Genomic DNA, 23,969 nt, shown 5'->3' on the forward strand with positions numbered 1-23,969 from the left:
TGCCTCTGCCCACTGCCGCGCAGACTTCCACTGGCATCTCGGAGGGCAGCCTCCCTCTCCAGTCCCGGTCCTGGGTGTCAAAGCCGATTGTCCCTCTCCGCTCCAGATCACCTGACCTCTGATGAGATCCCGAGTCCTCCGCTGCTCTCTCTAGCTTTCCTTTTTTTTTTTTTTCCCCCCCCGGAACTAAAGCGAATATTCTCAGGGTCACCGTCGACCGGCTCCCCAGGTCCATCCCCAGAAACTGAGAAACGGGGGCCCCCGAAGGACGGCGTAGCTGACACCGGCCTGTGGACCGTCTCCAAGGACAATAGTGTGAGTTCTGAATATTCCGCTTGTGTCAACTATGGTGTCATTGGTGTCAGCATCTAAACGGGTCAACGACAACTAAAGGACTAAATGGTCCACTTGAAGGTCAAGAGTGACGATTCATTTGAATATTGGTCGTGGACGAGCAAACTATCAAAGCCTTTTTTATACCATTTTTGATGGCATATTTTAATTTAATATCACTCTCCAGCATTAGGGGATATTTCCTCAACTAGCATCTTAGTCCAAAGCTGATCTAGACAAGACCCCAGCCATAAAAACAAAAGATCTCACGGACAATTCAATCTCCCCGGCAAATATATAGGCAGACTTGCAATTATGCACTTAATTAAAACTAATGATTATATTCTCACCTGATGTTTTTTCCTGGCCTTGTACTTTATCACATGGAGAATTGACCTATTTGTGGATCCTTACAATCCACATATGTGTAGCCACATATTAGTGAGGGAACCCCCCTCGGGATCAAACAATGTGCTTATGCCAATCAGCTCAAGAGATGGTTTGATTCACAGCCGCGGTCAGAGATGGACACTGGGAGCTGTAATAAACAGACGGGTCTTCCTGGCCCACTCCAGCAGCCTCCATGAAAGCTGCTTGTGTTCAGAACCTCCTCATGTTTTCCTGAGATAATCCACTCACCCCGGCAAGGCGTAGCTTTACGCCCACAGCTGTGTCAAAGAAAGCCATTCTCTCGGGAGCTCGTCGGAATTCACTCACCATGGGCCTCCCAGCGTGTTCCCAAATATTTATGATAAACGTATGCCCCGTTCGAGCTTTTGATGCTGTATTGATTCAACCCTTATTGTTGTGGATTGTGTTCAACCGATTATCCATTTTTATCACAATTGTTTTGTCACTATTGTTGCGTTGTGTGTTGGCCATAAAATACATTTTTTCCGTATTACTGATAGTTGCTTTTTAAATTTCTATTTCAGATTACCTGCCCGTGTCTACTTTGAGAGCCTCCCTCAAAAACTGCTTAGAACACCACGGGCGGGGAAGCGGTAGAGGGTCCAGAGCTGTGACGACTGTCTTGAAACCTACCACTTATCTTTTTTTGGGGACTATATTTGAGAGACTGATCGTCTATAACCAGGCAAATCCGGCTAATCCAGACACCTGCGTTTGACATGGCGACCACGGGTATGCAGTTGCTAGGTCTGATCATGTCCATCATGGGCTGGGTAGGGGGGGCGTTGGTGTGCGCCATCCCGCTGTGGCGCGTCACCGCCTTCATAGGGAACAACATTGTGACAGCTCAGATCATCTGGGAGGGCCTGTGGATGACTTGCATCGTGCAGAGCACGGGCCAGATCCAGTGCAAGGTGTACGACAGCATGCTGGCCCTGCCCAGCGACATGCAGGCTGCCAGGGGCCTCACGGTGCTCTCCATCCTGCTGTGCGGAGCGGCCCTGGCCCTGGGCGTCGTGGGAGTCAAGTGCACAAAGTGCATCGGTGTGAACAGCCTCAAGGCGCGCGTCGCCCGCATCTCCGGCGCCATCTTCGCCATCGCGGGGTTCCTCTACCTTGTGCCCATCTGCTGGACGGCCCACTCCATCATCAGGGATTTCTACGACCTGCATGTGGCGGCTCCGCACAAGCGCGAGCTGGGCCCCGCGCTCTACATCGGCTGGGGGGCGTCCGCTCTGCTGCTCATCGGGGGCTCTCTGCTCTACGCCGGGTCGAGTCCCCCGGGCATCTCCGGCTCCCCCACCTTCAGCAGCGGAGAAAGCAGCCCCCGAAGGGCGCCCGCCTCACAGGTTAAAGGCTATGTCTAAACACCCAAAAATGTCTCAGTACCCCCCTGTCCCTCAATCCTGCCCCGACCGGTGACAAACCCCTTCCCTCCTCTTTATATTCCCTCTTTTAATGCTTGGATATTTAAAGTTACTCCATTTTGATTTTGCAATTTTGAAATGCCAACAGAGGATATTTGGGGAAATTTGATATTTTATTTTATATCCTGTGTCCTTAGATAACCATTTATCTTTGTCCGTCGTTGTAAAATAAAATAAAGGAAATCTGTCTTGAAAATCAAGTCACTGAAAATGAGGTGTGTTTTTATTTGTGTAGACATACTGTATATGGATATACAGTTTAATCGTGTTTAACAATTTTATACATTTTGTTTATTAAGCAATGTGGCTCAAACAGCGGAGGCCTTTGTTTGTTTGCTTATGAGAACACTACTGAGTTGTGCCGATGAGAAAGAAGAACAATAGAAGCAAGGCTGATGTGTACGTTTGAGTGTGGCGCCATACCGTGGAGAAGAGTGTGTGTGTGTGTGTGTGTGTGTGTGTGCGTGTGTGTCTTGGTGTGTGTGTGGTGTATTTCACCAAATTCCAATATTCTCTTGAATGAAGTAATCAAACAAAATGTGCACAAGTCTGTACAAGTTATCTTTGATACACTTTCAAAACCATGGTTTCATAAAAGAGGAAAATCAATACATCGTTTCCATCTTAAAAAAACAGCTGATTCAGCCGTTCATGAACCATGCATGCTTCTCAAACCGCTCGACCAGATCAGGCCCCCAGGGGCACAGGGACCAGCAGAGCAGCCCAGCTCTGCCTTTCCAGCTTCTCCCGGGGAGGTCCCGAAAACCTTCCCGAGCTGGGGGGGTCGGGGGTCTCCGGGGGGGCCTAACTTCCCCCTCAATATGGTGGCGCGTCCGAGGTCCACTGAGCTCCTCGATTTACCACGGAGAGTAAGACCAAATAACCAACAGAGAAAGCCTCATTTAAAAACATGCTGATTCAGCACGCAATTGAACCATTAGAAAACCAAAGACAGTTGTAAAAGTGGTTGTGTTTGCCTGTGGGGTGTATAAAATGCAGTATGTGTAATGCCGAAGACTGAAATTATGAGCTATCAAATCATTTGTTAATTCACACTTCCATAGCCACTTCTGTTACTGTACAACTCTCAACTGTATTTGCGGGGAAACAGGGAATCGACGCTTAATGGTGAGCGCATACTTGGCTCCGTCCTGTTTCTCGCCGTCTGTCCGTGACAGCCGAGGACAGGGCAACACAATGCCACTTTACAGAGAGTTATAGCACCACAGTAACAATGGAGCCCAGTGTTACGTGTGCCAGGTAGTGACTCATATATGACCTAAGTAGGTCTGTGCCAAGGCTGCCAGCAGAGTAATACTATGAATTCAAGTAAGGGGGTTTGTGCAACTGTAAGAGAGGAGGAATCTGCTTTATGCAAGAAGCACTACTTGTCTTGTACGGACAGAATTGTGAACTCGCTTTGAATTCAGGCTGTGAACTGGATATTGTGATACTATAAGAGTGACTCATCAAGTGCTGGTGAAGGTATAAATCTATTTCTGATTCTGATTCTGATTCTGATTTATTGATGAAGGCCTACAGCCGCACACTGTGTTTCACTTTGACCCGACCCGATACGGATGTCACATTTTGGAGGTGAGAAAACAACACCACTGTCACATAAACCAATCCATGATCCGTCATTACCTTGACTCTTTCCGGAATGCAAAATAAACATCTGGAAATGAACAGCGGGACGCAGTGTTGACATGTTATTGTCTATTGCTGTTGGTTTGCAGCAATGCATGCACGTATGCGCACGTTTCTTCGGACATAACATTAGAACCTTAATTGTCAGAAGAAAAAAAAATTCCGATTCAAATCAAATTGGGAAATACGGAGAAAAGAAAATCCTAATTTCGATTACTGTCACGAAGTGAAGCGACGCTCGGTGAGACTGCAGTGCCTTAAGGCCATTAAATGAAGTCAAACCATTCATCTTCAGGCTTTCTCGAATATAGATTTATACTATTGCAACGTATTGATTTTAAGTGAAATTAAATGACAAATGTGGGGGAGGAGCGGGCGGGGGGGGGGGGGGGGGACTTCAAACCGGTTAAGAGCCGCTTCCCACGGGCCCGCGATCGGCGTCACAGTCGCGGGCGTCATTCGACAACGACAGCGACGACGCCGCGTCGGACGCCGTGCGCTCCGCCAGGGGGCGCAGTGGGGCGGCTGCCGCCACGCCGGAAATAGGAAGCGGACAGCCGGAAAGAAGGAAGCGCACAGCGCTAGCCCCCGTCTCTAACTGGCTAGGTGGCGCGGAGGAGCTACCAAGCTAATCGCGGCGGTGGCGAACGTCCTCGGCTCCCGAAAACAATTCTCTTTGGAAGCCGGTCGGACGCCCTGAACCAGCCATGGGGAAAGGCGGCGGGACATTCGAGCGGCTGCTCGGTAGGGGCTCACCCGGTTCTGGGTCATAGGATTAGTTTATAGCGCGTTAGCGTCGCGAGTGCGATGTTGTTTTTTTTTTTTTTCTCTCCACGTATTGTTTTTGACAGACGCTGGGGCTGTGGCTCTCGGGCTCATTTTTAGCTTTGCTAACCGTGGCCGGGTACCGCCGTTGTTCGAGGCCCGTCCGTGGCCGGTGTATTTAAAGAGCGTGTCGGTCGCCGAGTTGAAGCCCGTCCGTGCGTAGTAGAATAAGGTGATTTTTTTTTGTTGTTGTTTTTTTTTTAACGTTTTCCTCCGGGTCGTCACTACGTTGTCCTCGCCGCTGCGAACTTTACTGGAAGCCCTGGATATCGCTGTTAGCTTACGTGACAATTTCCCGTTTCCGACAGAGTGCGTTTTAAGATATTCTACAGTAACGTCTTTTCTATGTTTGAGTTGATTTTTAGGTTTATTGCATATTTCACTTTTTTTTAATCTATTTTGTTGTAATTTTTCGGTTTGTGTTGTATATGGGCTTGTCTATCTGCCTAGTAGCGGTATGACACGTGTGGTTGTCTGGTTTGTCAAGTTTTACGATCGAAGTGCGTTTTTAAACATCGCTCTTAAAACCACATGAAGCACGAGATTCGTGCTCTGCACATTCAAAGCTTAGCGGTGCGCTTTTTATTCTATAGATGTTGAACAAATGATGTGGTCAGTGGTCATCATTTCTCCATAACCCGTCAGCCACCCCAATAAAAATCGATCAATAACTTTGGCTTTCACCAAGCCCTTGATTTATTTGCAAAACATGTTGACATCTCCACACACACACACTGATGTACACATGCATTTCTATTTCTCTAATCTTTCTTTTGCTTCTTTACACAGTATACTTCATTGTTTTTGTTTGTCTACTTTGTTTTGCACAGTCCTCGCAGTCTGCACTTTATCATCTCACTGCACCGTACTTGCAGTAATTCCATGCTTTGTCTTGTGCCATTTCAAAAATGCTCCCTGGAAAAACTGAGCACATGCACTATACTACAATAGTATTTTTACACTGGTATTGTTTATATTTTCCTACCATAGATAAGGCCACCAGTCAGCTGCTACTGGAAACAGACTGGGAGTCAATACTGCAGATCTGTGACCTTATTCGCCAAGGAGACACACAGTAAGTTATCATATTTGACCCTCTCTCTATGTTCATATCTCTGTTTTTTTTTTTTACTTTGGAAATAGTTTAGATTTCACTGTTGTTAAAGTGGACCAATTGTGCTGATTTTCACCAAGTTAATATATGGTCTCTGAGCTCCCCAAAACATATTTTTTAAAGTTTTATACTGAAAATACCGCTCCGATTATGCATACGAGCCATTCTAACATACATCCAATCCACCCTGTCTGAAAAGGGGCTGCTTCATTAAGAGGAGCCACCCTTCCGAGGCCCCTAGTTCTGTGAGCCAATGGAGTTTGAATATGGGTTCCGATGTATTTACTCCGTAACTTTAACTGATTTCACCGTATTCGTCCACCAAAATCTGTTTCTGAACAAATTTGAGGCGAGAAATAAGCAATCCTGTAGCTGAAGCTTCACTCATATTAGATCTGCAAGGCCTTATTAAAAAGTGTGATCAAACTTTCACTGCAGCGTCTGTCGCAGCATGGTGCTTATGGGGCCCCACGGGGTACCATAGGGCTTTGGGCTGTTTTGTTGCATTCAATTGCAGAAATGTCAGAAAATAAATACATTAACGGTTTTGTTGGGAGAGATGCGGAGCGGATCGCGCACTGCAGCCTACATTACAGTCAACACGCACGCACGCACGCACACAAAAAGAAACACACAGCAGAATTAATTTTTAAATACTTAGATTTCCCTTGTCTGCAGTTTTGTCAGGGACAGTTGGTATAGATTACTCTTAAAAGATTTGTGGGAGTCTCCCCAGCCAACAGAGCAAGTCCCATGCTTAACTCTTAGCCTTGATGCTAGCAGGTCCGGTCTTGCTTCAGGTGTGGGTCGAGTTACTCAGAAGGGGGCGGTTCTGATTAGAATGACTCCCTCAGTGACGTGTGGGAGGGCAGCAAAACTGAACGCCTTGTTTTAGGACATGTTTTCTGAAACAGACAGCTCACAATTAACTGACTGGGTTGTCTTTTTTTCACAGTTTGTTTGTTAGTACACCAATCGGAGACGAGGTTGTTCGGATGATGCCACTGTGGACTGTATTGTGCTCAGCTTAATCTGAAGTCTCTCATTTGTTTCCTTCACACTTCCAGAGCAAAATATGCTATTGGGGCAATTAAAAAGAAGTTGAATGACAAAAACCCACATGTCGCCCTCTATGCACTTGAGGTAAGACTTATATAGCATGAAAAAAGGATAATTTGTGGGCCACTTCTTAATAATGAACAAGTTTACTTATTATAAACAAGATGCTAAACCTTAGTGGGTTTTTTTGCTATTCTACTGTTTTGTTGTCAAAGTCATTGGTATGGGGATGTAGTTATGTTGGTGAATGTTGTGTCATACCTCGCCAGGTTTTAGAGTCGGTCGTGAAGAACTGTGGCCAGACAATTCACGATGAAGTGGCCAGCAAGCAGACCATGGAGGAACTGAAGGATCTGCTCAAGGTGACCTTATATTTATTCTGTTCTGTACAGTTAAAACTGCTATGAACCCAGGTAGAATCTCACCCAAAAACTGTTGTGGTATTCTCTATTCCATGGTATTGGTATTTTCTAATACAAGCTGGCATTAAGTTTACATATTTTCTATTCTCTAATAAGAATACGTGAAAACACTCAGCTGATTACAATTTTAGCCTTGACAAATAGTTAACATTGAGGTTGATTAAATACCGTGCAGTTCATTTTGTATTTCCTGTGTACTCTGAAGCTATTCTCCTCGTGTTTCCATCTACTCAATCAAAACTTCTGCTCCATAGTGGCTGCGGCCTTCTGGCAGCCACTGGCATTGCATCATGAGTTAGCAATATTTGATTGCGCCCACACCTCATGCAACCCTCAGGGTTTAACTTCCTGCTGATGTCAACATCACACCTGCTTTTCTTGATCATTCCGAGGCAAGATACTCCCCATTGCAGTCCTTTTTATTTTATTGAGAATCAAACAAAATTGCATTTTAATTTGCTATGATATATAATATCTTGGGAGTTCGGGAGGCTGAGAGTGTTCCTGTAACGCACAGTGCTTTTTTTTGTTTTGTTCAATAATGAAATTGAGTAAAATAATTTATCTAAAATAAAAACACAATGTTTTCATTTGCTTTATTTAGAAGAATGGGACACATGATCGCTCTCTCTCCAATGTCTCCTTTAGGCATGGAGAGGGAGACGGGGGCGCAAATTGCACCCCGATTGCCCCCTCACAGGACACACAGGACCCAAAACATACTTGTGTTTTTAATCAACAATATAATGGGCGGCTATTTCAGTCAGCAGCTTGGGTATGGCACCGAAATCTGCGTGATTTGGTCCAGTAGATACCGATCGCATAGGAACCGGTGCCCTGGTGTTACCGGGTTTCGGTACCGAACCCAACAGGATGTTTAAAACATTGCGTGCATGATCATGTTTTGATTCAGTGGGAAGGGAGATAGGGGGGAAGAGAGAGAGAGAATCATTGCGCTGCATGCAGCTGTACAAGGAAATCGGATTTGACCCATTTTAACTGATATTGTGGTATATAACTCAATGTGTGGAAAACACTAATAGATCAGAGCTAAGGTATTGTCATCCATTTAGCTGAATAAGTACTTGTTTTCATGACTACCTTCATTGCGTGGTGCTCTTTGCACCTAGAAGCAGCCAGAGCAGAACGTCCGAAACAAGATTCTTTACCTGATCCAAGCCTGGGCCCACGCCTTCCGCAACGAGCCCAAGTACAAGGTGGTCCAAGACACTTACCAGATCATGAAAGTGGAGGGTGAGTGGCAGCACTGATTACATTTCATTCGGATATGTTCTTTTCACTGTGATGTCTGAGCGACCTGCCGTTCACTCGTAATGTAGGCTGGATCAAGATGCTAGATGTCTCTAAAGTGATGACACACATACACATTTATACCAGCTCTGTTTGTCTCAACTGATGGTGTTCCATGATTTTTAACAGATCAAGTGTTATCATATTAGAAACAGTCTTTGGGAACGTGTTTTAGGAACAAATGTAACTTGCTTTACCATTTAATGATATTTTCAATTTGTTTTTGTATTTTTTAAACAGGTCATGTGTTCCCTGAGTTCAAGGAGAGTGATGCAATGTTTGCAGCTGAGAGAGTGAGTTTTTTTTGTCCATTAATTGCTCTGCTAAGCCATACTTTAGGGCTGCCACTAACAACTATTTTGATAATTGATTCATTTGTCTGTTATTTCTTCGATCAATCGACGAATCGGATAAAGCAGAAAAACAATTTTATTTCCATCATTTTATTAAAAAAAACAAAATGTTATTCCAAATTGACACAAATAACAGACCTAAATATATGCTATATAACGTGTAAAAGATCTGTGCTAGGTTTTTTTTGTTTTTGTTTTTTTAATAAAGTGCACAAAAATTGTATTTTTTTTTACGTTGCCTGAGCAGACCTTGGCTGTTAAAACAATAAATTATAAATAATAAAAAAGAAAAAACGTAAACACAAATTAAGTGTTAACGGGCTTTGTTTGCGCTTTATTCCCCATCAATTAGCCACTCATGGTGAGTTTTATTTTATCTTTTTATTTTAAATGAGATCAAACTCAACACATGCCTTGTCGTTTTAGTTAATAATTGCTTATGTAAGGATTAGTAATCCAAAGGCCAAGTACAGACAAGACACTGCAATTTTGACACTGCAATATTGAAGTAAATTTGACTTGATAGACCATTCAAACTGAATCGCGAGCAGGTACCGGCTATTCGATAAACAAGAACTCCCTGCTGTGAGACGTACGACTCCTCACTTCAAAACGCAACGTATGCCATGGGTCTAAACTGGTTTCATTAATTAAGATTTTGTAATAACTTACCCTGCTGTCGAGTCTGCTTCATTCATGGCTACAACATGTTTTCCTTTCAGGTGTTCTTTCATTACCGTGGTGCTCCCGTGCCATGCAAGATTGGTTTTACATTGTTTGCAGCAACCCACTTTTTACTCTGAATTCAATGTGAAGTGCTCCCATACTATAGATGATTTTGGTTGAACAGGTTTCACTGCTTCCGCCATGTTTCAAGTGTTTTTTTTTTTTGTTTTCCCCCCCCCCCCCCCTTTCCTTTTCTCTTTTTCTTGAAGTGACGTAGCCAGCGCCGTGATGAATTGTTGGATATTTTGAATGTCCACTGTGTTGCGTTACTCAATATGACCATTTAAAGGCAATATCGCCTTTACTAATAGGACCTGAAAGTGATGCAACTGGCGACACAGCACACATTTCCATGAACCGTTCAGGGTTACAGGGGCCTGAAGCTCATCCCAACACACAGGGCAGGGAAACACCATTCCATTACAAACTGACACATCGTTTATACCTTTTTGGCAAATTAGGGCTTCCAATTTGTCCAACATGCATGACGTGGAAGGAAACTGCAGTATCTAGGAAACACAGGGAGAAAATGCTTATTCTACACAGATAGAACCTTAACGCAGGGACAAACCCTGGTGATGGAGGTGCCCGCTCCACTGTGCTACAGGAATATGTCTAAGCTTAAAAAAATAAAATAAATTAATAAAAAGGGGGCAACTGACGTTTTCTTAAACCGTTCAGAGTTACAGGGGCCTGGAGCTTATCTAAACACTCAGATCAATAATGACATTTGTTGGCAACTATTTTTAGAATAAAATTTTATCTTTTTCATCGATTCGCTGTTACAGCCCTACCACACTCATTTACTTGAAGGTGCTCAAAGAAATATTTCCCGTCTCTTCCTCATGCAGGCCCCAGACTGGGTTGACGCTGAGGAGTGCCACCGGTGCAGAGTCCAGTTTGGTGTTATGACGAGAAAGGTAGGCTTGCCCTACTTTGAAGTGTGTCACAGTTAACCTGATTATGGTTTCTGTGACTGGGTAGTGGTGAAATGGTGCGCTCCCTTCCTGTTCTTGCTCATGTGACTGCCGGTATTTAGGTGGAGCTAAACGTGTTTTTTTTTTTTTTTTTTTGTTTTGGTTTTTTTTTATTTTATTTTTTTTAATCGTTGCCTTCCCAGCACCATTGTCGAGCTTGTGGCCAGATCTTCTGCGGGAAGTGCTCCTCTAAATACTCCACCATTCCGAAGTTTGGCATTGAGAAGGAAGTGCGTGTGTGTGAGCCCTGCTTTGAGCTCTTAAACAAGTAAGTTTGAAAAACCATAAAAAAGCTTTCATTCCAACCTGTAAGTTAAAAAAGATATGTTGGATCTGCACGTTTTTACATCCGTCTCCTGCTTGTATGTGCTTTAATTTATACCTCTTGGTGTGTAATTTACACTCATGCCATTCTCACTTTAAGACTTTAAATATCTTCAAAAAAACAATCAATATATGTGAAAATAAAGTAGAATAAATAGACACTTGCAGTCTGATGAAAAGTTTGTCTCTTTTCCGTGAGCCGGATGATCCTGCTCACTGAAAAGAGTCAACTCATACAGCTCCCAAGCATTATTTTTATCTATGAAATTGTATGAAATGTTTTGTTGTGAATTTATTCCACTACAATAAAATAACATTATTTATAATAATTTAATGTGACTGGACTCAAAGTTACTTATTGAGATACAAGTTTTTCTTTATAAATCAAGATTTGATAGTCTAATAATGGCATAGCACGCAGCGCTGAAAGAAAGACATGTTTATATCGAATATCGACCAATGACCTTAAAATCCAAAGTCAAGTCAAATTGTGACACCCTTAATAGATCGAAATACATTATTCATCCATGAATAAAATATAAATGCTAAAGATTTTTCAATGCCAACAGAGTATGCAGTCTTGTTGGTGGTGTTAAATAAAGACCCGGTGTCTCTTTTTACACCAAAGAGATGGATATAACATGAGACTGGCATTGTGAAAATAAAACATGGCATGCTCATGTTATATTACTATTTGGATTAGGTAGCCGGGCATTTTCATGAGTGCACGATGAGCACGGTATTGGTATCTTCACAACTATGTCTATGCTTAATTGCTTCTTTTAGAGCCCGCATTTTAGTTAATTTCATGCTGTATATTTGCATTATTCATGTTTTCTGTCTCTCCCTGACTTTACATTGATGCATTGTGTTCTTTGGAGGCATATTGATTCCTCAAACTGCTGCTGAGCATTTGCTGATTCACAAGGTTGTCTGTCCTCCCTGATCCCCTTTCCTCACCAGCCACCCCTCCCTCTCTCCCCCACCTAGGAAAGCCGAGGGGAAAGCAACGCCCGCCGGCCCCGCCGAGCTGCCGCCAGAGTACCTGACCAGCCCACTGTCCCAGCAGTCTCAGGTAGTGGTCCAAGAAACAGTAAGTGAAGCTATGGCTGCACAGAAAGGACTCTGGGAGAAGGTGTAATGGAGCTTCTGCAACTCACTGACTAGACTGAAAACACATTCATCAAACCGTCTTGGTACTAGAGCTGCCAACAATTATTACATGAACGCCTGGCTGTAATTATTTGAGCAGATTGTGAGCTTTTTGTAAAATCGTCAGATTGCAGAATCACGTAATTACATTCAAATGGTGAGGGGAATTGTAAGCAAATGTTAGAAATGTTGCTGCGAATAAAATGCCAGTAAGGTGCATTTCTATTAGTTGGGTTGAGGATAAGTAACTGTTGACCCAAATGTGTGTGTTCCAATCTCAAACGCCAGTAAATTACTCTTCTGCATTAAGTGGGAAAAGTTTTTCAAGTTTTATTTTATGTCATTATCATAGTGGCTTAAAACTTCATGATTGTGACTTCCTGACCTGGTTTGCCATGATTGTGGCTTTTCAAGCTACACTTCTAGATCTAATGGGGGAATATATATATATATATATATATATATATATATATATATATATATATATATATATATATATATATATATATATATGTGAAAATGTACTCAAGCCAGATTTAAAAGCCATTGTCTATGTCGGTAGCACTTATGCCTTTTTATTTTATTTTATTTTTAATTGATTTAATATATATTTTTTTAGTTTGGACATATTCCTGTAGCACAGTGGAGCAGGCACCTCCGTCACCAGGGTTTTTCCCTGCGTTCAGGTTCTGTCTGCATTTTCTCCCAGTGTTTCCTAGATACTGTCGTTTCCTTCCACCTCATGCATGTTGGGCTAATTTGAAGCCCTAAATTGCCTAAAAGGTGTAAATGATGTCAGTCTGTAATGGACTGGTGTTTCCCTGCCCTGTGTGTTGGGATGAGCTCCAGGCCCCTGTAACCCTGAACCCTGAGCGGTTTAAGAAAATGTGTGTTGTGTCGTCAGTTGCGTTCATTTTCAGGTCATAGTAGTAATGGAGATATTACCTGTAAATGGTGATGTTGAGTAATGCAACACTGTTGACATTCAAGATTTCCAACAGCTATCTATATTGATCAAAAGAATGCGCTGACACTTTGACACATAGGTTTCGTAAACAATCACAAATGCAATCACATATGAGTAATAATAAGAAGTGAGTAATATCAAACGTAGAAAAAAGTTATAATAATTTGTGTTTTTATATAGGCTACTCATATAAGAATAGACAATACTATTTCTGTAGAGCATCAAAATATTTATGACAGAATTCTTCCGTTTCATAACATTCAGTTCAGTTAAATCCTATTTTCTACTTAGAAATCGGGGAAAAAAACAAAAAACACGCAGTGTATCGTAAATTCAATGACGGTCTTAGTTTAAATGAACGGACGTCTACCGCAGAGTAACTCATTTTGGTATTCGGTGGGGCTGTAGCGTTGGGCGTCTTTCCAGCTTGAACTCACATTGCGACTTCCCCCGCCGTCTCGACAGATGCCGCCCAAGAGAGACGAGGCGGCGTTGCAGGAGGAGGAGGAGCTCCAACTCGCCATCGCCTTATCCCAGAGTGAGGCTGAGGAGAAGGAAAGGATGGTGGGCTTGAGTGTTCCACTTTTTATTTCTCAGCATTGTCCACCTTGGGTTCAACATGTTTGAACACAATACCTGTTGTACCTACAGAGGCAGAAGAACTCCTACTCGGCCTACCCCAAAGCCGACCCCACCCCAGTGACGTCCTCGGCGCCGCCTGTCAGCACCCTCTACTCCTCCCCAGTGGTAATGCTCCTCTCCCAGACGCTTGTATCAATATCAGATTTTTACTTCTTCGATTTTTGTGTACAAAGGTGCTCAGACTGTATTGTGTAGTAGACCTCGGCCTCATGTCTTCCTGCACCACATGTGGAAAAGGTGTGAAAATGATGCTGATGTTGATTCACAGTCTTGCACTTTTCAAGAAATAAGTCTGGGAAAAAATGTTTTCAGTGTCTGTATTTGTGTGTTTTTCTAAACACACATTCTGTAACATTTGAATATCTAAGAAATTTAAAGTAATTCATGGACAAAGAGTTAACGTTTGATGTCGGACCATTGTCGGAAAACGGCACATACTGAAAATGATATTGGATTTTACTTTTTGTACTCGATTGTGGCATCTTTCTTTCAGTATTACAGTGCTCATTGACAATGTAACCTAAGCAGTCATCGTATTCCATAAGCCTAGGCATTCCATTTTAATTTTTGGACACTTATTATTATTTTTTCCCCATCCAATTTAACACAAATTTTTTTGCGGTTTATAATTATGTTGCAGTCAATTTGTAATACGTCTTGTGACACTGATTGACGTCTACTTCACTGTGTCTGCAGAACTCTTCAGCTCCGTCAGCTGAAGATGTGGACCCAGAGGTACTGCTGGCCATTCCTTTAACATCACCAAATAACCAGATTTAAAAAAATAATAATAATAATTATTCTACACCGCCCTCATAAAACCCGATATGGCTGTGTTGTATCGTTCCAGCTGGCCCGTTACCTCAACCGAACTTACTGGGAGAAGAAACAGGAAGAGACGCGCAAGAGTCCCACCCCCTCCGCTCCAGCTCCAGTCCCATTGGCCGAGCCCCTGCCGCCAATCAGCCAACCTGTGGAGAGCCACGCCCCCGTGCAGCCAATCAACATAGTGGAGGTATGTCGAGGCAATATATCGATATAATATCGATATTGTGATATGAGACGTGGTATCAAGGTGACCGATTTTGGTTGTACTAAAATCATGAACACAATCCATAACATGTCTGCTCCGTCCTTTGCAGGAGCAGACATGTTTTGCTTTGCTCTCTGCTTTGCCTCTGTCTTTGCCCATTTCAGCACTTGTTTCCTGCTTCACAGCTTAAAGTAGATACGGTGGCTCCAACTAACAACTGGACACTTATTTATTTTTTTTACAACCGGTTTACAAAAGGATTCCTACTTTTTTTTTTTTTTTTTTTAATTTTAAAACCCTTCAAGATGAACAGACTATTTGACTGTTATGCGAGATCCTGTGCTCAAAACCAGGATACCCGCTTTGGGAAAACTTCATTACACACTACAAATGTCTCCAGTTGCTGAGACTCCTTAGTTAGCTTAAAATGAATAACTTTCTCTAAATCACAACCTTTTCAAAGCTTGTTTAAACTGAGCCAGTATAATCTAATGTCTCTACGACTAGAGAGAATACTAACGGCTGGCTCAAGTTGGGAGCAAAGCGCGAGCATAAAAGCCGAGCTGTAGTCCAGCTCAGGCAAGTTCATTCCACGCCGAGCACCTGCAAACCACCCTCATCACCGGAGAACAGGTTTGCATCATTACTTCTGCATGCATTGCAACCGGAGCACTGCTGGCCGGACACACAAGAGAGAGTGAGGATGGATGATGTTGCACACAGAGGGAGCAGTTTCCAAAAAAGCTCATCAGGTTAAAGGACTAAACCGTGGATCCCCATCGGATCAAACAAGCTGTCGGCTCTTATCAGGAGACTCCGCCATCAGAGACATGGGTAGTAAGATGATAAAAGTCTTGTTTCCCAGGCGCAATGGTGAGTGACGGCAATGATAAAGTCCCCCAGATATTGTCTAATCGTTATTCATGTGGGGACTAATGATACCAGAAGAAAGCAGAACTGTTAAAACAAGAATTTGTTAAATTGCTTGACAGCCTCTCCCAACTGAAGATTTGGTCATTTATCAGTGATCACCTATCAGTGGACATAGGAATAGAGAGGTTCAGCAGACTCCTAGCAACAACTTTTTAATCAATCATTTTATTGTTAACTAACTTGATTTTATGTTTTTAATGGAAACTTGCTTAGATAAAAATACCAATCATCACTTATTGAAGCATGCCCTCCAAATTATATCTTGGCACATTCAGTTGCATGTTGTGTTTTGAAAGGTCATGAATAGTAATAAAGGTTTTATTGTGATTTTAATCAAACCCCTTCCCCTCCCCTCCAGCAGCAGTACCAGAACGGGGAGTCGGAGGAGAACCACGAGCAGTTCCTGAAGGCACTGCAGAACGCAGTCACCACCTTCCTCAACCGCATGAAGAGCAACCACATGCGCGGGCGCAGCATCACCAACGACAGTGCCGTCCTCTCGCTCTTCCAGTCCATCAACAACATGCACCCGCAGCTGCTGGACATCCTCAACCAGCTGGACGAGAAAAGACGTGAGTGTGTTTGGTTGTGGGGGTGTGTGTTTGTTCTTGTCGGGTTCTGTGTCTAATTAAATGTTTACTAAAGAAAAGGGCGTAGTGTGTTTTCTGGAAAGACCTGGCGTGTGTATGTTTTCTGATAAAACGTCGGTCTTCTCAAAAACCTACCTTTATCAGAAAGCAGACATATTGATGATTATTAATGTATTTTCATTTAACTTTTATCTAATTATTAATTTAATTATCTAATTACTGAGTTAAATGTAACATCAGCAGCTTGGGGGGGGGGGGTGAATTGAAAAGAAATTAAGCTATTTGGTATACAGTATACTGTTTCCAAAAAGCATGTGGTTATCAAGAAATCCCTCTGCTAGTTTATTTTTTTCCTCTATATTTAATATTTTCTTTTGTTTGTTTATAATTTGTTCTATGTGAAGCAATTGTTGAGTGCTCAAATAATGTTAGTTATTCATTATTATGCTCCCCAAAATCCCTTTCTGTGTTTGTTCAGTCTCAATATACCGATGTAATATTGATATTGTGATTACATTAGCTATCGTCTGGGATTTTTTTTTATAGTGATGTAGTTAAATGTTGTCTTGTAAGACGACATTACAACAAAGTAATGCACTTTCTGAACTTCATAGACTGTTTTAATCAATGCCTCTACCTGCTTATTTATAATATCCCCATCACTAACGATTGTTTAAGTGTTGACGTTTGCGTGCACCAATCGTCATCCCTAAAATATCCTCAAGTAATCGATATCGGTCAAAAATGTTGCGCTATCTGACTTAGTCAACATCTCCTTGCAGTGTACTACGAGGGGCTGCAGGACAAACTGGCTCAGGTTCGTGACGCCAGAGCAGCACTGAACGCGCTGCGAGACGAGCACCGGGAGAAGTTGCGTCGTGCCGCAGAGGAGGCGGAGAGGCAGCGGCAGATCCAGCTGGCGCAGAAACTGGAGATCATGAGGCAGAAGAAGCAGGTAGCCACACAACGCTCTCTGATAAAGATTCAAAAGATTTATTTGTCACGTGCATATTGCACGGTTTACCGCATGTAGTAAAATGCTTTTCAGGTGCACTCCAGAGACTGTGCAGGGCAGAGTATTCCAGTAGAAAAAAAACCCCAATAAAAAAAATAATAGATCCTCTGCCGCGGCCTTCTGAAGTCCACCACCAGCTCTTTGGTTTTGCTGACGTTCAGGTAGAGCCTGTTGGCCTGGCGCCACTGTGTCAAGCCCCGCACCTCTCCAAGGTAGACCATCTCATCGTTGTTGGACATCAGACCCACCGCAACTGTGTCGTCAGCAAACTGTTGGAGCCGCTCTTGGTCACACAATCATTTGTGTACAGAGAGTACAGCGGAGGACTTATGACGCAGCCTTGGGGGTCTCATTTGTTGAGGGTGCGGTAGGTTCAGGTGTGGCAGCCCACCCTGACCACCTGGTGTCTGCCGGTCAGGAGGTCAGTATTCTGGTAAGAGGAAAATGTTGGCATGGTCTGATTTTCCGAACGTGTGTAGCAGTGATCCAACGTCCGTTCTCCTCTGGTGGGACAGTGTTGTTGGTGGAGGTGCGGCACAACTAGTTTGACGTTCGCCTTATTCAAGTCCCCCGCCGTGATGAGGGCCGCTTCCAGGTGTTTGGTCTGGCGTCTGTTTAGCACATCATGGAGCTCTGGTAGTGCCGCATCGGTGTCGGCTTGTGGAGGGATGTAAAGAGCCCTTTTTATGGCTGACGTGAACTCACGGGGAAGGTAAATTGGACGACACAAGATTGTCAGACGTTCCAGGTGAGGCGAGCAGGAGCGGGAGAGGGCCGTAATATTCCTGCAGTCACACCAGCTGTTGTTGACCAGGATACAGACTCCACCGCCTTTTGGATTTCCCAGACTCGGCTGTTCTACAGGATGGAGAGGGATTCCGTAGGTTGAACGGTTTGGTCCGGTACTTTGGGGGCAGTCTAATACAGGAGTTGCCAAACTGAGGTCTTGGGCCCCTAGGGTCTCTGAAGCCACTGCAAGGAGTCCACAGTCATACAGATGTTTTATTCCTTGTAAGGGTTCTATTTTTATTTTATTTTTTATTTTTTGGGAACCCCTGAGTATATAAACTCACCACACTCTGAGCGAGAGGGAAGCAGCCTGACAAAGTGTGCATCTTGTTTTTCCAGGAGTACCTGGAAATGCAGCGGCAGCTCGCCATCCAGCGCCTCCAGGAGCAGGAGAAGGAGCGGCAGATGCGTCTGGAGCAGCAGAAGCACACCATCCAGATGCGCGCTCAGATGCCGGCCTTCTCCCTGCCCTATGCCCAGGTACACAGGGCACATTTTCTTCTGGTGTCGATTATTTATAATCAGTTTTACGGTTTATGTTAAAACAATCCACACTATTTATGTTGGTTATTTATTTTCTTTACCCACCGTCTTACAGATGCAGTCCTTACCACCCAACGTTGCCGGAGGGGTGGTGTACCAGCCGGGCGCTCCACCCAGCTACCCAGGGACATTCAGCCCTGCAGGCTCTGTGGAGGGCTCGCCCATGCACAACGTCTATATGAACCAGCCTGGCCAGAACGCCCCGGGTCAGTACCAGGCCATGCCTGCCACAGGTGAGGACGTCTCCAGGAGAGTTGAAGGGAGAAGAAATCCTCCAATATTAAAACGTCTTTTTGATTCTGTTGTGTTCGGACGGGTTCCAAAAATGATCAATGTTTATCATCAGTTATGCATCTCCCTCCTCAGATCCCAACATGGTTAACCCCTATATGTACCAGAACGCAGGAACCAATGGGCAGCCTCCGCCTCCTGGTCAGGCCCCGCCCACAACAAGCCCTCCTTACTCCAACTACCAGCCCACGCCCACACAGGGCTACCAGGTAACTGACCACCTCGTCTTGGTAGACATACTACAGCAGGGGTTCTCTAACCTTCACAGGTTTCATTGCTTGAAACCTGTGGCCTGCTTAATAATGTGGAACGTCCTTCTTAAGTAGTTTTCCTTTAATTGGGCTCACCTCACAAACTAATTATCACAGGTGTCTGAGATTGATTTCAGTGATCCAAAGAGCCCTGAGACACAATACCATCCATGAGGCCGCGGCAGGTCCCTAAATCTCACGACAACAGCAATTTACACCGCGTTCCAAATTATTATGCAAACTATATTTTTCTGATTATCCTAAATTGTCGATGCAAATGACAGTTGGTATAATTTTCAAGTCATCAACCGTTAGGGTAAAATTCAAATGTTATTGAACAAACCTCCTAGTGATAACAGTATTTTTTTCAAAAATAAAAAAAACTCTAAATGCACTGTTCCAAATTATGCACAACAGAGTTTCAAAACATTTTATTTTATATGAAACACATTTTATATGAAAATGGTCATTTGTTGAATTTGCAGCATTAGGAGGTCATATTTACTGAAATCAAAAAAAAAAGCTATTTCAATCAAAAACATCTTAACAGGCCAAGTTACATGTTAACATAGGACCCTTCTTTCATATCACCTTCACAGTTCTTGCATCCATTGAACTTGTGAGTTTTTGGAGAATTTCTGCTTGGATTTCTTTGCAGGATGTCAGAATAGCCTCCCAGAGCTGCTGTTTTGATGCAAACTGCCTCCCACCCTCATCAATCTTTAGCTTGAGGATGCTCCAAAGGTTGTCAATAGGGTTGAGGTCAGGGGAGGATGGGGGCCACACCATGAGTTTCTCTTCTTTTATGCCCATAGCAGCCAATGACACAGAGGTATTCTTTGCAGCATGAGATGGTGCATTGTCAGGCATGAAGATGATTTTTCTACGGAAGGCACGGTTCTTCTTTTTCTACCATGGAAGAAAGTGGTCAGTCAGAAACTCTATATACTTTGCCCATGACATTTTCACACCTTCAGGGACCCTAAAGGGGCCTACGAGCTCTCTCCCCATGATTCCTGCCCAAAACATGACTCCATCACCTCCTTGCTGATGTCGCAGCCTTGTTGGGACATGGTGGCCATCCACCAACCATCCACTACTCCATCCATCTGGACCATCCAGGGTTGCACGGCACTCATCAGTAAACAAGACTGTTTGAAAATGAATCTTTGTTTTTCTGGGCCCACTGCAACCGTTTCTGCTTGTGAGCATTGGTTAGGGGGGGCCCAATAGTAGGTTTATGCACAACTGCAAGCCTCTGGAGGATCCTACACCTCGAGGTTCGCGGGACTCCAGAGGCACCAGCAGCTTCAAATACCTGTTTGCTGCTTTGTAACAGCATTTTTAACAGCTGCTCTCTTAAGCCCATGAATTTGTCTGGCGGAATCCTACGTACCTACAGTACGATGATCATGCTTAAGTTTTTGTGAAATATCGAATGTTTTCATACCTTGTCCAAGGCATCGCACTATTTGACGCTTTTCGGCAGCAGAGAGATCCTTTTTCTTTCCCATATTGCTTGAAACCTGTGGCCTGCTTAATAATGTGGAACGTCCTTCTTAAGTAGTTTTCCTTGAATTGGGCTCACCTCACAAACTAATTATCACAGGTGTCTGAGATTGATTTCAGTGATCCAAAGAGCCCTGAGACACAATACCATCCATGAGTTTAATCGGAAAACAAAAAATTAAATGTTTAGGACACTTATATCCAACTTATAATAATTTGGAACGTGGTGTATATTGTGTGACTTTTCATCTTTTTCTATTTATTTATTTATTATTTAGAGGCTAATAAGCATCTTCCTTACTGTACTTTCAAAACTGGCAGTGCTGGCCTCAGTAGGAATGTTTCAGATTGCGTATTGGGAAACTGTTTCATGCAAATTTACTACTTTTATTATTTCATAGAACTTGGAGGGAGCGCCAAATGGATCCTATGGTGCATATCAAGGGACCCCACACAGGGCCACAACCCCGGGGTTGAGGATCTCCGTATTAAGACCGAATTGTAACCTTGGTTCCTCTTGTGTCACACAGAACGTCGTCTCCCAAGCTCAGAGTTTGCCCCCCATGTCGCAGCCGCCCCCCACCAACGGTATGGGCTACATGGGCTACCAGCCGTACAGCATGCAGGGCATGATGACAGCACTGCCAGGACAAGATCCCAACATGGCCCTCCAACAACCCTACATGGCCGGCCAGCCGCCCATGTACCAGCAGGTCAGTCACATGTAGAGTGGATGTTGCTGTTTGGTATTGCTACACCCATAACCCATATTGCTACTCTTCACCCAGACATGGGAGTCTGTTGAATGTTGAACCTATACTTTATGTTGGCCCTTGGTTGTGAATATCACAAATTCCGTTGGGGGGGGGGGGTCTTTATTAATTCAGAATCTAGAATCTCTCTAAATACTGCATTTCCCATGCGCTGTTGCCATGGAGAAGTATGTCAGAGATGTAGTTCTTGTAGTCTACATTGTACTGTTCATTGTAGTGTACATTGTATCGCATAATCAAAGTGTAATATCCAGCTAACCCCATCAGGCTTTCATTGTGTATCCTGCAATCATCATGTGCTGTATAACCCTTTGCATTTGTGGACTGTAGATTGATATATTATTGAATAAAAAAAACCCCACAGTTGCTAAACTTGGCTGTTTGAATTGCCTCTTTAAGTGTAGTATTTATTTTGAACTTATTTTAATGAATTGTAAGTCTTAAAACACAATTCTTTAAATAGTGACTGTGCTAGTATCTGTCACACTGGTGATGTCACACTGGTGGTCTTGCACCACTCGGTAGGTAGACGCATCCTGTCTGGGGTTCCTGGGCCCTTTGTATGACCCGTTACACAGACCTTCCTGAAGTTGGATCCTAATGAGGACTTCTATACTTCAAGGCACATTCACAATGGACTGCACTAAACTGGGCGCCGTCCTTTGGTCTTCTTATAATATAAGTTATTTTACTATTCAACCTTATTAATACTCCTGTCTTGTCCCTGTGGCAGATGGCGCCCCCTGGTGCTCCGCAGCCGCAGCAGCCACAGCAGCAGCCGCCGCAGCAGCCGCAGCAGCAGCAGCAGCAGCAGCCCCAGGTGGTCCCTGGCAGTGCGGAAGCTCAGCTGATCTCCTTCGACTAATGGCTGCCGCCCAAGCCAGGCCCTGCGACACACTACACCCCCTCTCAGTCTTTACTTTTGGTCTGGTCCCCTCCCTCCCTGGACGCTGAGCACCACCCCCCCCCACCCTTTCCGGAAACACATATGGTTCCTACCTTTCATCTTGCTGTAATGTTGTAGCAATGTGGAAATATTGTGATGGTGTTGCAGAAGCGGTGCCCTCCATGTAGGCCCTATTTTCAGCCAACTGAAGCAGAGATCAGGAGTGAGGATCGGCCGGCCACAAGAGGGCGCCGCCGCCCAAAAACCCTCTCCATTTCTTATTCTTTCCACCCCGGTCCTCCTCTGAAATGTATGTAGTATTTCCTTATTAAACAAACCGCTGATGCTCAGAACTAGTCTACGATTATAGAGTCAATAATGATAAAAAAAAAAAAAATCTAATGTAATTGAAATAAAAGAAGACGTAACCATCCTATGTCTCATATTTTTCTAAGGCAAATAATGCATGTGTTTATTCGTAGTAAATTCTCTGACATGGGGTAGAGCCCGGCGGCTCATCCCAACACTTTAGCGACGGCTGTTTGTGTTGTTCAAGAGACTGTTTGGCGTGGATGACTAGATTGTGACAGGGACGGAGCGCGGACAAATTCTCCAAAGAATATCACAACTAACCTCGCAATTTGACATTCCAACCTGGTTCGTTATAATCCTAAACACACACATTAGAGTGTTGTGGGAGGGGCCTTAAATTGGTAGTGAGATGGGTTTTTTTGGGTTTCTTTTTTTTTTTTTAATTTCTTGGTTGATCATGCTGAAGTCATGTTATCAAAGTGAAATTACTAATCAAGTGACTATATACTACTATCTACGGCTGCAATACTACCCCCCCACCACCCCAAAAAAGCTCCAAGGCTTCCCTGGTTTGCTTTATTGTGATGGACTGTGTTATTTAACACAAAGTGCTGTCATGAAAATAGAAATGTGCAATTGCATTGATCCATTACTTATGATTAATAACAAAGTGTCCTGCAGATTTCCAAAGGTTAACTGGAGATATTTTTTTTATTTTTATTTTATTTCGATTTTTTTATTTCTTTGTTTTTTCTACAGTGACAACAGCTTTTCTTTTCTTTTTCCTTTTTTTTTTGCTGATCTTTGATTTTTTTTGGGGGGCATTACATCAGTGCTAGGTAGGATGAACATGGCGTGGCGCATGTGTGTAACATACACTTAATCAGTAACTTCTGTAACCTTTGAATTGTCATCTGTGAACTTCTTTATTCTTGATCTGTTGGACTCAAAAGTAATTTTAAGATTTTATTTAATAAATATCTTGTCCGTTCGCCTCTTTTCGTTTGTTATTCTTCTGTGGGATACGTGTAAAGGCACACAATGTTGACTATTTTCAATGGTTTGTTTTTTTTATTGGGTTAAAGGTGATTTATTTCTCTGGTTCTATTTATGAGTGTAATGGCCAAAATATTCGTTTAAATGAGTCTGTTTCTGCTGACATCTTTGACGTTCTCAAAGTTTTCCAAAGACTTGTCGTATTCTGCCATCTCAATCTGGAAATAATGTAGTAGATGAACTCACAAAATTGAAAACAAATTGACCATAGGTTGAGAAATACTGCCCATGGTTGTGTTCAAAGGGACTTGCCGTCCATTCCAAACGCAAACAGTTTCCATAAGCAAGTTTTCTC

The 23,969-nt window shown here is 43.4% G+C and overlaps 2 protein-coding genes across 11 annotated transcripts; both read left to right on the plus strand.

Annotated features, from left to right (window-relative positions):
* Positions 1–58: 58 nt before the first annotated feature.
* Positions 59–2,300, plus strand: cldnk (claudin k). The gene is made up of 2 exons (XM_080008930.1): positions 59–315; positions 1,269–2,300. The coding sequence occupies exon 2, from the start codon at positions 1,464–1,466 to the stop codon at positions 2,109–2,111; it is 648 nt and encodes a 215-aa protein (XP_079865056.1). The 5' UTR covers positions 59–315; positions 1,269–1,463; the 3' UTR covers positions 2,112–2,300.
* Positions 2,301–4,433: 2,133 nt separating this feature from the next.
* On the plus strand, positions 4,434–23,609 carry hgs (hepatocyte growth factor-regulated tyrosine kinase substrate). 10 transcript variants are annotated; one of them, XM_080009868.1, is made up of 20 exons: positions 4,434–4,565; positions 5,637–5,721; positions 6,828–6,903; positions 7,089–7,181; positions 8,375–8,495; positions 8,793–8,845; positions 10,483–10,551; positions 10,752–10,876; positions 11,896–12,025; positions 13,517–13,615; positions 13,703–13,798; positions 14,390–14,428; positions 14,544–14,708; positions 16,018–16,231; positions 17,032–17,204; positions 18,393–18,533; positions 18,652–18,829; positions 18,963–19,096; positions 21,178–21,360; positions 22,154–23,609. In XM_080009868.1, the coding sequence occupies exons 1-20, from the start codon at positions 4,529–4,531 to the stop codon at positions 22,283–22,285; spliced, it is 2,343 nt and encodes a 780-aa protein (XP_079865994.1). In that variant the 5' UTR covers positions 4,434–4,528; the 3' UTR covers positions 22,286–23,609. The 10 variants fall into 10 exon arrangements, with proteins under 10 accessions (XP_079865994.1, XP_079866000.1, XP_079865996.1 ...); XM_080009874.1 differs by having other exon boundaries at positions 18,652–18,802; XM_080009870.1 differs by having other exon boundaries at positions 16,021–16,231.
* Positions 23,610–23,969: the final 360 nt, after the last annotated feature.

The sequence above is a fragment of the Zeus faber genome (assembly GCF_960531495.2).
Source record: "Zeus faber genome assembly, chromosome: 11".
Lineage (NCBI taxonomy): Eukaryota > Metazoa > Chordata > Actinopteri > Zeiformes > Zeidae > Zeus > Zeus faber.